At 38.3% G+C, this 17,318-nt stretch overlaps 1 protein-coding gene across 5 annotated transcripts in view; it reads right to left on the bottom strand.

Moving 5' to 3' along the window:
- KLHL2 (kelch like family member 2) overlaps window positions 1-17,318 on the bottom strand; it is a 61,571-nt gene that overhangs the window by 1,979 nt on the left and 42,274 nt on the right. For 3 of the 5 annotated variants that reach the window (XM_040601562.1, XM_040601594.1, XM_040601570.1), the window contains 7 exons: window positions 11,228-11,337; window positions 9,142-9,258; window positions 7,978-8,127; window positions 6,901-7,018; window positions 6,073-6,270; window positions 5,210-5,311; window positions 4,157-4,285 (listed from right to left, as the gene is read on the bottom strand). In XM_040601562.1, the coding sequence (XP_040457496.1) occupies window positions 4,157-4,285; window positions 5,210-5,311; window positions 6,073-6,270; window positions 6,901-7,018; window positions 7,978-8,127; window positions 9,142-9,258; window positions 11,228-11,337 (924 nt within the window). Of the gene's footprint in view, window positions 1-931; window positions 3,611-4,156; window positions 4,286-5,209; window positions 5,312-6,072; window positions 6,271-6,900; window positions 7,019-7,977; window positions 8,128-9,141; window positions 9,259-11,227; window positions 11,338-17,318 lie in introns of those variants that run through there. The other 2 variants (XM_040601585.1, XM_040601578.1) reach the window with 2 other exon arrangements.

The raw sequence follows: 17,318 nt of genomic DNA, 5'->3' as shown, positions 1-17,318 counted from the left end.
ATTAACACAAATCCTTCATCCAGTCAATGTTAGGAATGTTATTTCCAAAAACATTTGGGTCAGGACGCATTAAAGGAAACAGACAGTAACTACAGCAGACACTGATAACATGTCTTGTGTGCCTATCTACCACACTGCAGCATACAAAGACCAGAGCTGTTCTGCAACAGAATATTTAGAAAATTCTAGGTGAAAAATGATGTGCGGGAGTAAGAGGACTATTGAAATCTAGGACTAATTAGAAGTGACAGTAAATGAGACAGCATGCTCAGCCAGCATAACGGAAATCTGACATGATGACAAAGCGTAAGTGAATTTTTAGAAAGTAAAAAAATGCGCAGTACAGAGGATGAAAGCTGAATGGATAGACATTATACAATAGGGATGTTTCCACTGAAGTGCTGGAATACCTTGTAAACCTATATATGAAACAAAATTAAAGAGTCAGCACCTTCCTCCTCCAGGATTCAGACACCAAACTTCCTTGAACCAAGCTTCAGTTACCCAAATACCCAAAAGGATATTAAAGGGACTCCTTAGATTTACAATAGAAGTTTATCAGTCTATAAGCTTGGAATGAAAGAATAAAGCTAGTCTGTATCTGCTTGCTGATTGGGCTGCACATACTGAAAAGATGATAATAGGAGAAACAGAAAAGAAGGCCTGTGCATTCCTCACTTTATAATCCACTGTTAGAACCCAAACATAATAGATTTCAGAAACGTAGGTTTTTTGCATTAAAAATTGTGAGCAATGGACTATAAAAACAACTGAAAAAACACTATGAAAGTATGCTGAGAAATCTTACTGATGTCACATTTAAGATCATGAAACTCAAAGCTGAGATACAGATTTGCAAGTATAGTTCTTAAAAGGTTCCATGGAAAGGGCACAGCTTAATTTTTTTAAAGGGAAACAGCAAATATAAATGCAAAAGATCAGTTAAGTCCTTCAGAGTAAAATAAAAAGTGAAAAAGCTGGGTTAAAAAGAGAACCCTGAGACCTTAATAGACAACTGAAATACCTTTGGAAACATATCACTAATGTTTATTTAAGAGCCATTCCTAAATGTGGACAGAAACTACTCCTGCTGAAATAACTACATTTTCTTAATAAAAAGACAAATTTTAATAATTAAAGGAAGAGGGGAAGGAAACATGGAAGAGTTAATTGTTACTGCAAATCTGAAAAAAAGCTTCTTAATAGGACACTTTTATAAGTCATGCTATCTAACACTTTATCAGTGACATTCACTACTAACATTTCCCCTTATCTTTGCCAGTTAATTTAATTCCTCTTTTATTGCTATTATTTCTAGCTATCATGTCATAGTATAGTTGACCGCTTTTATTTCTCCCGCTGTGATCACACCATTACACAGGATAATACAACATTCAGCTTCTGTAGAATTAAACACTACAGAGCTAGGAGGGCTAAAGTGTTTAGTTTAAATATGTGATGTGACACAAATGCCCCCCACATACACCCCCAGGTTTTCAGTATAGTTACTGACCTTCCTATTCAGTGCGTAGTTTCCCCTCTGCCACATTGCCATTTTTTCTTTGATAGCTCCTTTTTTTTAATAACGTCCTCCGTTCTTCTTTGGTGCTTCATTTTCCCTTAATCCCACACCCAGTTTCCAAGTCCTACCTTATTTCTTGCTCCTTCCGTCTGTATCCTCTTGTTGCCGTCTTCCGAGTTCTCCTTTCTTTGTTAATTTTTCTTTCCTGCCCATTTTTCAGGACCCTGTCTTATATCTCTCATCCCTCCCAAATGGCCTCTATCTGGATCTGATGTTCCTCATCCCAGTATGTTGCTGGAAAGAGATCTGTCCCCGCACTGATCAACTGAGAAGCAGTTGGCACTAAAGAAGAGTAACTGAAGCTGCTTTTGAATGAAGCTGAAGCAGTAGGAACAGAAGAGACGGGCTTAAGTTCCTTCAGATGACCAGAGATCCAGAGGTTTAATACATGAATAAAATTATCTGTAGTTAGCACCTGGAACACCACCAGGACTGATTGCCAATTGAAACAGTTCTGGTGGTTTTAGGTATTTGGCCACTACAACCAAGCTCAATCAATAGTCATGATTTTCACATTACCATCCACTCCCCTACGCACAAATATAATTTTCCAGGTATTAACAGAATGACACAGAAGAATGTTGATTATTTTAGTCAGTCACATGAATCTGAAATAACTGACTACATTTACTTTTCCTCCCCAATATGTTTTTTTGTTTAATCAGAGGACAAGGTAAAAGGCAGCAGAGCGTTGAGTAAACACATACAGTCCTGAGCTCTGGGACAAGGGGAGGGAAGAGGGGCAGAAAGATTCCAGTAATTAGTGTATCTAAGGCACTAATTTCAGAGTTATAGCAATAACTCAACATTAAAAAAAAATCCTGAAAATACCAATATCTAGTGTATAAATAGGCTACAAGCACAACGATAGTTTGCAAAACCAGAGTATTAAGAAAAGAACAAAACAAAAGCCACTGAGATAAAATGGGTGTGCGGGCAAATTGCAAAATGAAGCTTTGTCACAATCCACCAACACTATTTGTCTTCATAATGATACCTGTAATTTGCCCATTTTATATAAATATTTTACTCAAAACCTGCCAGTATCAGACAGGAGTATTAAACAGTACCTCTACTGCAACTCTGGACGTTTTTTAATCCAGAATTTACCCCCAAGACACACAGACTTGAGTAACCAGAACTTTCACAAGACAACTATGTTTTCTGGAGATACAATTTATCATGTTGCCTTCAAACAGTTTTAGTTTAGAAACACAATTAAAACATTACCTTTAGCAATAACAGACTTACCAACTTGCTGATTTTGTAAAGGTATATTGAAAGTATCACAAACTAAGTTATCTTAATTCTAGTAATGATTGTAATACTTCTGTATATTTCTTTTGAAAAATTTTGGTCTTAATTTAGACATCATGATACAGATTAAAAACTGTTCAGCATTAATAAAGAATAATGGAAGGCAAGATGAAAGTCGGGATAACTATTGAGCATCCTAGAGGTCCATCCAGTTTTATTTGTGGCAACAACTCTTCCAATTATGAAGCACATTATTGCAATCACCAGTAGATACTTGAAGGGTGTTACTAAAAAGCACCACTGAGTACTTGGCAAAAAAGTGACTTGAGTAACTATTAAAAAAATAAATGTAGAAAAATAATGCCATGCAATTTGACTTGAAAAAGTCCATGGTAACACATCTAGAGAAATAAAACAACTTCTGCGAGTTGAAAAAACCTGAAATACCAAAAGACAAATAGAGGACAGTGAACAGTAAATGAGATTTGAGTCCATAATATAAATAGATAATGAAAATGCTAAAGTCAATTTGGAACTGTGGAAACATCATTTCTTTAAACAAAAGCAGAATACCACAGGGACTTTTGAAGAGAAATACACATACTGAGAATCGTAAGAAGGGAAAAAAGAAATCCACAAAAAAAAAAAAAAGGGATTTTTAAGATTATAAGGAAATAAATGGATATACCTTGACTAACCGATAAGGAAGGATAACATGTAGTAGCCTATACATATCCAAAGGATGTAAACACCAGGTGATGAGAAGAATTACTGAAGATGAAACAAAGGGTACATAAGTGGAAGTAATACGATGAAACCAGTAATACAAACTTAAGAATGAACAAGGACAAAATTTCCCGCAGTGAATCAGAATGCAGAACAAGTCCTCCAAAGAGGCAGAAATCTAGTCACAATTCAGTTATCCTGAAAAAACTATTAGAAAAATCAGCCCTACACTGGCAAAGAGACATCTTTGAAGAAATATATTTTAATCCTGGCCACACAGATTTTGCTACCTTGTTATTTAGATGATATTAAATTGACTGTCACAATCCATGCGTATTAGTCTATATGTTAAAAACATCAGAAGTTATGGGAAAAGGAGGAATACAAAAAGCAAGGAAAGATATTTACTATTAATAGACAATCTTACTCTGTAGGACAGTTTTGTATTTATAACCTGCAACATATCAACCATCTAAGACTAACATGTTCCAATGGACACAGACTTCAGCTTACCTTTTATATTTTTAGACACATTTTAAAACCACAAATTTGTTTCAGTTTTACAGAGATAGTTGATTCTCATCCACTCACCTGCTCCACTCCGTCTAGTGCTCATTTCTGCAACATAAGTCCACTCATTTGTATTAGCATCATAGCATTCTACTGAACTAAGGCACTGACGCGACGCCCCATCGTAGCCACCGACAGCATACAGTTTACCTGGAAGGATAACCAAGAAACCCACAAATTTTTAATGCACACAGACTATATCAGTACACAGGCTGAGGAAAAGCCATCATTCTCTGAATTAGCTCCGAATCAGTACCTATCATCAATCAGTTACTGAGTTTCTATTTTGTAAACAGACTGAGATACTACACTATAGTTCTTGTCATTTTTAGGATGTAAAAGGCAGCCACTATCTAACAAGAACAACGCGAGTCAAAAGATTTTAAATTGCCCAGCTGAAATACAAAGGTACTTTACCCTGGTTTTCATTAAGAATTGTTCAAAAGCAAGCTAATTCAAGTATGTCCAGCACTGGAAGCTTGCAAATAGGCTTCCTAGAAATATCAAAAATTCACATGAAAATTACTTGCAGTGTCTGCATTTTCAGATCAGAATTAGCAGTGGTTCCTATGCAGTTAACACACACACCTGAAACTATGCTAAGACCCACGAGCCAGCCCAAGTCTGCGCTGTGCAAGCAACATCCAGGCTATTCACCATCGAGCTTACTCAAAAGCCAGCAGTTTTCCTGGCACTGTCCTTGAGGTCATCCCCAGAGTGCAACTAGCAAAGTCAGCCACAGATAACAGTGTTGACAATACTGCAGTGCTACATCACTAAAGACCAATTTATAAGGTCATCAGTTCAGTCATCAGGCTCTCTAGCTTTGCTGACATGTAACCTAGAGCATGCATGCTTAGCAAGCTTTTCCTTCATTTGGCCTCAGGCACAGTGGAAGCTCTGGGGAAAAAAAATTAAACAAAGTAGAATGATTATGTATTGTTCGTACCATTTGAATTACAAGGTTGAGCAAAACCACAGATCTGATGTATGTTTTTAAAAGTGAGAAAAGGTAGTAAGGTAAATGGTTGCTTTCCCCTCCCCCCATCTTTTTAATGTCATTTGTCAACTTACCTCCAACAACACCTACACCAACACTACTTCTTCTTGTGTTCATTGGAGCTACATGAAACCACTCATTAGTCTTTAAGTTGTAAACTTCAACTGATGATAAACCTACAAAGAAAATGTAACATTATTTCTTCTGTAAATCTGGATGCAACATACTCTCTACCTTCCAGAAAATTCTTCATAACTGAAAATTCAAATTATTTCATTTTAAGGACCGCTAATTACCGTGCAAAAGGCACAACTGCTGTTCTTTAGATAGCCAATTACAGTCAAGCCATTCTTGGTGTCTGAAAATGGGCAAATTAATAAAAGCTTTTGTGGAACTCTGAAAAATTCTTCCCTGGATTTCTTTCTTTCTAAAGTCAGTCACAATGCTCTCTCCTATATATGCTTTTGTAATAGTTATTAACAAAAAGCATCATCTCTGCACAAATGGTTTAATGCACCTGTGAAGAGAATGAACAGTTTATGTCCAAAGCTCTCCCACAGGTCAGAGAAAGCTCTTTGTAATCCTACTTATGCTACACGAAAATGCAGATACATATTTCGTATGCAAATAGGACAAAAGCGATCAGATAATTTTTATGCTCACATCTTCCATGGGTTAAGGACTCTGACTATAGAAGGAATACTGGAAGGAAACTTGTTAAAGAGTCACTGATGCTTAAGCCTAAACTCTTGGATGGGAGCAAACAGTCCACTGTTCAGGTAGAAGGATGTGACCACTAAAGCACATTCCACACCACAAGATGCCAGGCCAGGCTCGTGTCTGGTTTCATCACAGCTACCAGGGAAGAGACATTCAGGTTTGATAAAATTATGTCAAGCAGACAAAGCCAATCAGCAGTGTATAAAGGCAAATATACCTGTACTCCCATCAAATCCTCCCACGGCATAAAGAAGGCCATTTAATACAGCTGCTCCCAGTGTGCTTCTCCTGTCTTGCATATTAGCAACACTTGTCCACTGGTCCTTCACTGGATCATAGGAATCCACTGTGCGCACTCTCAAAGAACCGTTGAAACCACCAACGGCATAAACCATTCCTCCCATGTACACCATTCCTAGAGCAGGGAAGCAGGGAGGAAAGATATGCGTTTCAGTTTGTCAATTAATTTTATTCTGTACTGTCTCAAGTATGCAGATACGTGACACAATGCACAGTACTCATGACACTATCAGGCTTTTGACAGTGTCCCAGCGCCACAGTTCATTCAGATTGAGCACCAGAAGTTTGGACACTTTTTTTTAGTAATACCTCACACTTCTGAATGTCACGCTTGCGGAATTTCTTCTTGCTTATGTATCTCAGCTGCTTTAAGATGACATTTTTAGTCTTGGTTGGTCACTTCTTCACATTCTTAATCTCATTTAATAATAATAGGGTATTTATTAGCAAAATAAGTCATTATTATTATGCATTAATATTTAAACGTAGTTATCCTTTGTATCTATGGGAAGTAATAAAGCAGTTTATTCTACTGATTACAAACTGAAGCACAAATTAAGTTACCAAACTTGTATTGCTCCAGATTAGCAAGTAATTCAAATGTTAAAAATGAACACTGAAGTCAAGGCTTAGCCCTTCTCAGATAAATATCTTAAGTATTGTTCCAAAGAACATACAATGCTTTATACAGATGCCCAAATCCTGAAGCATTACTAACCACAACAAAAAATTAGACATGGTTTACCCGCTCTACATCTTCTGGAAGGCAGTTCAGCCACCTGATGCCAGCGCTCTTCTTTAAAATCATAACATTCAACACTGCGAATAGCCTTTGGTGCCTGTCCTCCAACTACCATCATCAACTAAAAGGGAAACAATAATATTTGTTAGTTATTTGCATATATGAGAGCACCTGAAAGGTGAAAAAAAAAAGTGCTAAAAAAATAAATCAAGCTTCTGTACAAGAAATAACTACAGGACAATTCTCCTAAAAAAGAAATGTAAGTCTTGTGAACTAGGCAAAATTTGGGTGGGTTTTTTTTTGTTTTGTTTTTTCTTGTCTGTCATTTTTAGTGGGTTTTTTGTTTGTTGTTTTGTTTAAAAAAAAAAAAAACAAACAACACATGCAATTTGTAATTATTGTGCCCAGAGAAAATATTTGAGGTAGAAAAGCAGGAATCAATTAGAATCTAGGTAGAGCTCCCACGAATGAGGCAAGTTCTGCTGTATCTTCACATCCTACTCTGACCTCAGGTCCCAGAATCCAGTGTCTCTGATGTTCAACGGTACTGTGACTATCCACCACAGAACAGCATTAACTGGTTTCTTTGACAGAAACATGCTAAATCCGCTGAATAGAATCTCCTATTCCATTATCACAGTTGCCATAATAGTACTCTGAAAATAAGATCATCTCTAACGTTTGTTTCCACCCAAAATGAACTAAAGGCATTATTTAGCTAAAAATTGCATAAAATGCCTCAAACCAGAAGACTCAGTCTTTGTTTTGATTGTTTGGGTTTTTTTAAAATAGGTTTACTTCCCCATAATTGTGTATTTCTCAAATGCTGAAGCACTTATTAAAAAATATTTATTGCTAGGGGAGGTAGCGGTCGTGGTGGTGGTGTGTAGGGTGGGAGACTAAAACATCTATGCCATAAGTAGTACGGAGCATGAAGCTAATCACTTGTTATATTTTTGTGATAAATAATTCTGGTACGAAAATTTTTACTGGAATATGCCAAGTGACAGTCATGCTGTCATGAAATCTTTTAAAATGCAGTTTGAAGAAATAAGTACATAAGAAAAACAAGTGTCTTACTTTTGGAAGGCTAGCAGGTGTTCTCAATTTTGTTCGAGTGCTTTTCATCAATGCTCGTTGCTCAGTTGGCAGCAAGTGATACTTCATAGCTTCAATGAGGTAATCTTTACAAGCACTGCTGTTCTTAACCAGTATTTCCTCTTCAACTCTCTGTTTATTAATAGAAGTTTAACAAGGTCTGAGCATATTAAGGAAGCAAATGCAAATCACAATCTGAACTGTAATAAAGCCTGTGTCGTATCACACAAATGCAAATTAATCTAATTTTTTAGATTGTCATTTAACCAGTTAGACACAAATTTATGTGATGGCAATATGCAGTCACTAAAAATAAATAAAAATCAGAAGTTGATTCTCAGTTAGTAAGTTAAAGAAGCGGTGTTAGGCAAGGTAAATCACTTTTCTTACAATCTGGCATATTTCTTGACTTTTCAAATACAGGAAGTACAGAACTCCTGGGGGGGGGCAGGAGTAGCACAGACAAATTTAACAAATTAGTAAGCCACCCCACAACAGACAAGAGCAGCAAAACACCCAAAAACCCAAACCAAACAAAACCCCAAAACAATCCACACGAAGTGGAGGACATTTGCATCACAAACACGGATTTTCTAACCATAGTACCTACCAACATACTACTACACCTACTAACCAATGTTAATAGCAAACTCATATTTTCAATGTTAAATATTTATCCCGACACCAAAGTATTCAAAATGAGCTTATAAAATTTGAAAAAATGCATTATATTCGAACCAGGTAAAGGAATGTTTCCTTTGTCATTCATTCCTAAAAAACTTAAACAATAGATGCAATTCTGAGGTTGAAAATTCCCTTATGAAAACAAACCTTTTATCAAAGATCAAATTACAAATGAAAGCCAACTTGATCTCAGCAAATTAAATCATTCAAATTACTAGTGTGGTATGACAAGTAGACAACTAGACAGATAAATTACTTATCTATGTCATCCTGTATGTGGCAATCCCTCATTTGACATTCCATGTATGTGCACGTGCATATGTGGTAATTGCTGTCTGTTTATTTTTACTGTCAGTAACACACTGCATTACCCTGTTTAAATTTAAAATTATCCATCTGACATTAAAAATAAATAAGTGGAAATGTTCACGTGCAGAAGAATTAGTATTCCTTTTTGCTTACCTGAACTAAATATTCCCGGGATAGCAAAGGCAGCCGAACATGCTCCATCAGGCGTGCCATTAGCTCCTGCCTTACATCTTTGTCATGGTTTACCCACGCTATCACTGCTTCAAATACCTTCCAGAAAACAAACAAACGCAAGTCCCTTGACTTACAAGTTCATAAGTATGAAAATATCAGTGTGCCTCCAAAAATAGTTTTTGCTTATACTAAAATTCCTAATGTAAGAAAAGACAACAGCAATTACAGCTCCCTGTGTTCCTGTATTTATCCACTACAAAATTCTGAAGACACACGAGCCAGTCTCTTTTTGTGGATATCTACTGTGCATAGCCATGCTACATTGACAAAATGCACACTGTAATTTCATTGACACTGAAAATCCAATAAAACTAGGTACACAAGCAACACAGCAGCTGCGATATTACAATCCTCATACTTTTCTGCATTTCTTGGGAGAATCAGCCTGCCACATCATCATTCAAATGACTTGTCACTGCATGTTAGGAGAAGCCTAGTTTCTTCTCTACTGCACAGCAGCTGTGCTAGTTTTGGCTGGGGCAGGGTTGATTTTCATCCCAGTAGCTGGTGTGGGGCTGCGCTCTGGATTTGTGCTGGAGGCAGTGCTGGTGACACTGGGATGTTCCCTTGCTGCTGAGCAGCGCTGGCACAGAGCCGAGGGCTCTTCTGCCTCTCACCCCCCAGCGAGCAGGCTGGGGGGCACAGGGAGCTGGGGGGGCACAGCCGGGACAGCTGGACACAGCTGGCACAAGGGGTGTTCCAGAACATGTGGTGTCACGCTCAGGATATAAAGCTGGGGAAGAAGGAGGTGTGTGTGGGACACACTCAGAGTGACGGCGTTTCTCTTCCCAAGCCACTGCTCCAGTGACACAGCCCAGCTGTCCTGGGGGTGGCTGAACGTCGCCTGCCGATGGGACACGGTGAATGAATGCCCTGCTTTGCTTTGCTTGCATGGGCAGCTTTTGCTTTACTTTCCTTACTAAAATGTCTTTATCTCAGCTCATGAGTTCTTTCACTTTCACTCTTCTGATTCTCTCCCCCATCCCACTGGGGGGAATGAGTGAGCAGCTGGGTGGTGCTTAGTTGCTGGCTGGGGTTAAACCATGGCACAGCTCATCATACACTAGAGCATTTAAACCTTAATTACACTCCACAAAAGCAGCATCACGTGTATCAAAGTGACAGATAGATCTGGACCTTCAGGGTATTATGGGAACAGCAACATGACTTTGCTAGCTGCAGTTTAGGCAGAGAGTTCTTAGAATCAAAATTTCAAAAGTTTTAACACAAAACACTGCCCAGCCATACAACTCAGTTTTCAAACATGCTTTTGAACACAATTTAGCGTCATTTGAACAGAGGTGTTAGTACAACTATATATGCCTTAGAAAAAGAAAACCAACACATTTTAAATTGATCACAACTGGATTCAAGAGCTCAAAATGAACACACCTACAGCCTGAAAACCAGTAGAGGTTCAAAATGGTACACTGGGCCCACTGAAGATCACAGTTTCAAAAATGGCTCTGGAAGAATGAGATCTAGCTAACGCTGAGCCAATACACACTTACACTCAGGTTTGGTTATACGGAGCTACCCAACCATCTCCTTTGCAAGCCGTATTTGTTCAGGTAGGCTTAACAGCCCACATACACATACAGTTTTAATTCCTTTGTGGGACTGATGATGATGTTAGTGGATAGCATATACTTGCTTTTTAAACTATTTTTGAGTTATTTATCCCTTGAAAAACCAAACTCCCATGTATGTGACTCACAGCATGTGTTCTATTTGTTCTGCTTGAGGATGAGAAGGAATTTCCATTTAATTCCATTTTTTCAAAGAACAAAGGGTTATGTGATTTTTAAGAGTTAAGACTAATATTCATCATCAGACTGACAACACTTTTGGGGAAAATCCTTTAAACTTGAGCACAATACATGCCTAATTTCACTGAGGAAACAAAGAACACATCCAACTAAGTGTACAAGTGCAGTAAAAGCAAGCTTACCCTCTCACCCAAAAGGATAAAAACAATACTGGCATACAGATGGTCTTGCCTTACCTTCTCTTCTGAGGCAATTGTGAGTTTGTCACTGGATATAAGACTGCACACCTGCTCTACACCAAGATTGAGGTATTCTTCACTAAGTACAACATCAGAAAAATGCTGTTCTGTTTGGAGGAAAAGAAATATTCTAACACACAGTGCAAAATGTATCCCACTACAAGTATTAAAGCAACAGAGGAAAAAATAGAGGAAAACAATTCAACATGCATTCTATTTTGTCATATCTAGAAGTAACACCTTAACTTAAAACATTTTATATAGGTTAAAGCTTGGTCTCACAATTAGCTTTCATATTTAAAGACTTTAAAATAATTGAAATGTTAAAACCCATTGCTACTTTTAGTATAATCATAGCAATTACCATTTTCAGCATTGCTTCATCTCAGCACTTGTCCTTGACAATACTTTAATCTCATTTTGCTAATTTTGTAGAAACCAATACAGCAAAATATTTCTATTAAAAGGATATAAAATCATAGATTCATTTAGGTTGCAAAAGACCTTTGAGATCAGAGAGTACAACCAATGATCCAGGACTGCCAAGCCCACCACTAAACCACATCCCTAAGCACTGCACCTACACATTTTTTAAAGACCTCCAGGGATGGTGATTCCACCACCTCCCTGGGCAGCCTGTTCCAATGACTGACCACCCTTTCAGTGAAGAAATTCTTCCTAACCTCCACTATAAACCTCTCCTGGCAAAACTTGAGGCCTTTTCTTCTTGTCCTGTCACTTGTTACCTGGGAGGAGAGACCGACCCCCACGTGCCTACAACCCCCTCTCAGGCAGCTGTAGGCAGCAATAAGGTCCCCCCGAGCCTCCTCCTCTCCAGGCTGAACACCCCGGTTCCCTCAGCCGCCCCTGACAAGACTTGTGCTCCAGACCCCCCACCAGCCTCGCTGCCCGTCCCTGGACACGCTCCAGCACCTCCCTGTCCCTCTTGCAGCGAGGGGCCCAGACCTGAACTCGGTACCTGAGGTGCGGCCTCACCAGTGCCGAGCGCAGGGGGACGGTCACTGCCCTTGCCCCGCTGGCCACACCGTTTCAGACACCAGCCAGGACGCTGCCGGCCTTCCTGGCCACCTGGGCACCCTGCTGGCTCCTGCCCAGCCGGCTGCCAGCCAGCACCCCCAGGCCCTTTCCCCCCAGGCCCTGCCCAGCCGCTCTCCCCCAGCCTGTAGCGCTGCGGGGGGTTGCTGTGACCCAAGGGCAGGGCCCGGCACCGAGCCTGCTGGAACCTCGTACAGTGGCCTCAGCCCAGCCTGCCCAGACCCCTCATACACCCTGTATGTTTTTCAAAAACATGTTTTAAACCTGTAGTTCAACATGAATAGTGGCTGATTCATTAGACCTACCAGCAGCGTCAAATCAAACAACAAGCCTGGATCCTGTTCCATCAGTCAGAGCTTCTCCAAGGTCATAAAAATATTACGTATCACAATCTCTACAACATGTAGAAGGTGTGTAATTTTTACTCAGAGGGTTTTTTAATGCCTCAAAGTAAACAGAACTGACAAAATGTAATGGTTTACTTGTAGAATCAGGCATTTTATTTTAACATAGAGCATATATCTTTATCAAGTAGTTGTTCAGTTATTCAGTTGTCCTCTCCCTTTCTTAAAAATAAATTTTAAGCCATTCAGTTGCTTAAAAAGTAGCTCCATACAGTTAACTTATTTTTCCCCTCTTCAGCTATTCTTATAGAAGTTAGATGGGACTAGAAGTTACTGGGAATTCAACAATTAATTCAAAATTAGAATATGTAGAGAAAAGTCAAACATATTCAAACTAAAGAATTTTTAAAAAACCTTTTGTATCACTCCACTAGTGCTACTATAGTTAAGACTCCACACCTGACAAACTGTCTTCAGCTGTTCAGAAAAGTTAAAGAATGCTGAATGCTTCCAGCATAAGGAGTCTAAATTTCTCAGGTCAACTTTGTAGGGTACAACAGCTTTTTCACACTGTACTAAAGCCTAGAGAGCATAAAAAGATAAACTTAACACAGTATAATTCTCATCCTTTATCTAATTCAGCATTCTGTTCCTTGAAACAGACAGCACAAATAGCTTCAGGCAAAAGTCCAAGAATATATACAAAAAGCACGGCAGTAACACCTCCTCCCATAAAGGTCTCACTATAATCATGAAAGATTAGAGACTGCTAGCCCGAAGAATGACATTTTACCTTAACCACATTTCACTAAACAATGAGTTCAGCGAGATACAGTTCAGTCCCCTTGAATCCTGTTAAATTAACTTTAACACTTTCCTATAGTAATAATCCCAGTCTCATTGAACAAAAAGCCCCACATCTAAACTTAACACCCAGTTTACCATTAATCAGTTTTTCATTTAATATCCCCGTGTTCTAATGCTGAATACATAGTAGGGAAAGCCACAGTCTGTCTACTCAAAATCATTCATTATTCTGTATTCCTTTTTAGCCTTCATCTCCCAAGCCCTGCCTTTTCAGTCCCTCATCCTACCAGCCTTTTCATTCATGCAATCGTCATCACTACAGTCCCTCCAGTTCTGCAGCATTCTCTTACGATGGATGGGTAATATTTTCTGCATTATTTCAGGCAATGGGAAAGAAAGGATGAGAAGAAATACTACCAATTTTTATAACACCACCATTATGTCTCCAGTCCATACAAACCTTTGTGTATGTTTGCTTTTCAGACTACCTATGTGCAGTTCCTTAAGCTGAAGTAGAATTTTCTGAGGTACTTTTATTGAAATAAGTATCTGATGAATTTTACTACTTGCATATGGCAAACAGAAATTAAGAAAGGTAATTTACATAAATTAGCTTTGTGATAAACTCCAAATTTCAAGTGACAGTGCCACAAAACAGCAAGCCTGACTGTACTCAGAAGCTGAGCTAGGAAGCAACACTCACACAAGTCTCAAGCCTGAGATTCAGAAGCCTTGTTCACCTTCCCTCGAGAAAGCTGATCCAACAGTGGATCGCATCCAACAGGATACACTTCGTAAACTAGAAATCTCCGTTGATTTTATAGACTCGTATGTAAAAACCTTGCCTTTTCAAAGTTGATTTAGATTTATGACACACCCCAAACTGGAAGAGATCCAGCCTCTAAACCAGAAGAGTAAAAGTTGAGAATTTTCAAAGTAATACAATGAATGGAGGCTGCCTTCTGTTTTCTTGCCAGGAAGAGAACTGTAGAAGAAAACCTGAAAAAAAACAGTACTTGAACAAAAACTAAGCGAGCTTTACTGGATGCCAGCACCTGTCTTAAAGCACAAAACAAGGCATATGACCAAGAGAAGAAAGAAGTGTAAAAAAAAAAGGAGAAATTAAAACAAACTACTCAGGCAATAGCTACAAGCTCAGGTTCTCTACCAACACCAGGAAACAAATCCTCAGCTGAATGAATTATAGAAAAAAGAGAAATTGGAGAGTAGATTGCTATATGAATTTTAGTCATCAAAAAAACAGGTAAGGTGAAATCACTTGTCTCTTAAGAACCAGATCTCTTGTTGTCAAGGAGACCATCTTAACTGATTGATAGATAACCTTTTGGCAGAAGCCAATTGAAATTACAGCTAAATGGGTTATTCAAAATAATTAGAAATTGAAAAGGAACAACGAAATACAAAAACACCAATTAAATCTCCTAGTGGAAATTTATTTAAAGCTGTTCAAATGTTGAAGACAGAAGGCATTATTATATATAAATCTAATGCTTATGAAATTCAAATTTTTGCTTCCTTTTGACAAGAAAGATATCAGCATCTTTGAAATAATATGATTCAAAAAAACCCATTTTGATCCTCTTTATCCAATAATTATGACAGGAAAATAGTATTGGGGCTGTGTGGGCTTTTTCTGCAATCTGCATTAGGATTTGTATTATCTGATCTTACTGCTCACATCCTGAAAGCTTCAGTAATCTGGAGATATTAAAATAAACATCACAAAACTTATGACATGATTATTTCATGCATCCCTCCCCTAAAAGTTCTCTAATTAGCTTCATTTCTATTTGGTGCATTAGGTAACATTTTCTTCATTAACATCTCCTAGATAAGCCAACAGATAGAACTGGAAGTTGGAATAGTTGCAATAGTAGGCTGGAAGTATTCATGAGAATAAAAAACTTATTTTTTTTTCCAAATCAGAATTTTCCACACAGTGTGCAACTTTGACAAATTTGTATTGGAATCCTGCCCCACTTCTTGCCACTTTACCCAGACATTGAAGCCAGCTGGCTCCAGAGTCAGGCAGCCTGGAAACAAGCTGGCTTAGAAGCTGCAGAGGCTTGGCTCCTAAATTCCCATTTCCTAAGCAAGTAGAATCCTACTTTTATTATTATCAAAACTAAAATCTGCCTTTAAAAACCATGTCTTCCTTTTTAGGACATTTCTAAAATAACTGTTCCAATTGCATATGAAAAACAGATTTTCACATTTTCGCAACCGACAGAGACAGCTTCTATCTGAACAGCTAAAGATCTGTCCTTGCCTGCCCTGTACCAGCAGGATGGGACTTCAGCTTCAGGGACAAACTAAAAGAACAAAAAGGAAGTTCTAAACAACATGAGAGGGGCTAGTAACAAAACATTTGGGAGTACAGTAAACAATACCAGTATACAGAGCACAGGAGAGTAACAGGAGCTGTTAATGTACCACTTTTTGGTACTTTTTCATGATGGAGTCTGGAGATGTGTATTATACATGCACAGAGCAGCAGCAAGCACTTGACCTACCTCTTCTATCCAAAAGGCACATAATCTTGCTGGCCAGAAAGACATTGATGCTAACTTTATATTTTTCAATTACATAGGAAGGAAAGCTACATCTGAAATCTGCAGGGGACATTTTATGCTATACACATTTGTTGATTAATTCACAAACACTATTTCACTCCTTTATATAACTACAGTCAGACCTCCCCTGCTTACTTGCCTTTACTAAATGGAATAAACAAGTACAGTAGCAAAGGGCTGTTGAAGTTCCCTCGGATTAAAAAAACTTCCAAAGAATCATGGTGGCCAAAAAAACCCAACCTGTAACCCATCTTCTCCTTTTTATTATATGACAGTGGCTGTTATCAGTGTTTGTCTCTCTGTATGACACTGCCATAGACTGCCTAAATTTCTGTTCCATCATTAATAGGCTTCAGTCATTTTCTAACATTTTTCTGAGGTGTTCCAGCAGCTGATGACACTTAATATCCATTTCCAGAAATCTTTTTAAGATTTTGTACACTTTCAGAAATCTTCTCCCAAAGATCTTCCCAAAGCCACATTAACAGGCATGAAGAACATGGCCAGAGCTTATCAGTACCAGAGGCTGCAGCTGGAAAAAGGAGAAACCCCCTCATATTCCCTAGACCTTTTAATTACAATACAATGTCTACTAGTGTGTGAAGCAATATCACAATTGAATATATTGAGTCTCATAAGTGTCTTTTGTCTGGTTCAGGCCAACTATTTCTATTCTGCAGAACAGATGATGATATTTTTTTATAAAATAAATGGAGTACCTGCATTTTTATGACACAATAATGCTACAAAACTAGCTGGAACCTTCCAGAAATGTAGCTTCTTGCTGAACTGATAAAGTCTTGGTTTAGAGCAATGCAGAGAATGGGAGCTTGGAAAGATCTACAGCTTACATCCACTTAAAAGAACAATGGCAGTTTCTCAAGCAGATGAAACAAATATATTAGCAAGAATTCATTCATTTAATTATTGCTGCAATTCAAAATGTCACATTGTGATTGTTTTGGCTTGGGACGTAAGGGTTTTGCTAATCACTTAACACAAGGCACTGGTCAAGCAGGAACTCCAGCCTTATTACAGAGGGTTAGGCACAAACCCTGCCAGCTGGAGAACCAGCAGAAACTAAACATTGCAGAACCAATTTTTTTTTACAAAAATCTGACTTACTTGTTAATTTCATGCTTAAGTAACTGCTTTTGAGAACACCATGAAATTCATAGCAGCCAAGGTAACAGCAGCATAGCAACAGACGTTGCTACTCAGAATAGAATCATAAGAATGATTCTGCTAACTACATCCTTTCAATCTCATGCATACGAAGGAAGGTAC

Source organism: Falco naumanni, chromosome 1 (assembly GCF_017639655.2).
Source record: "Falco naumanni isolate bFalNau1 chromosome 1, bFalNau1.pat, whole genome shotgun sequence".
Taxonomy (NCBI): domain Eukaryota; kingdom Metazoa; phylum Chordata; class Aves; order Falconiformes; family Falconidae; genus Falco; species Falco naumanni.
The sequence above is the reverse complement of the archived record's forward strand: the minus strand, read 5'-3'. Positions and strand labels throughout refer to the sequence as shown.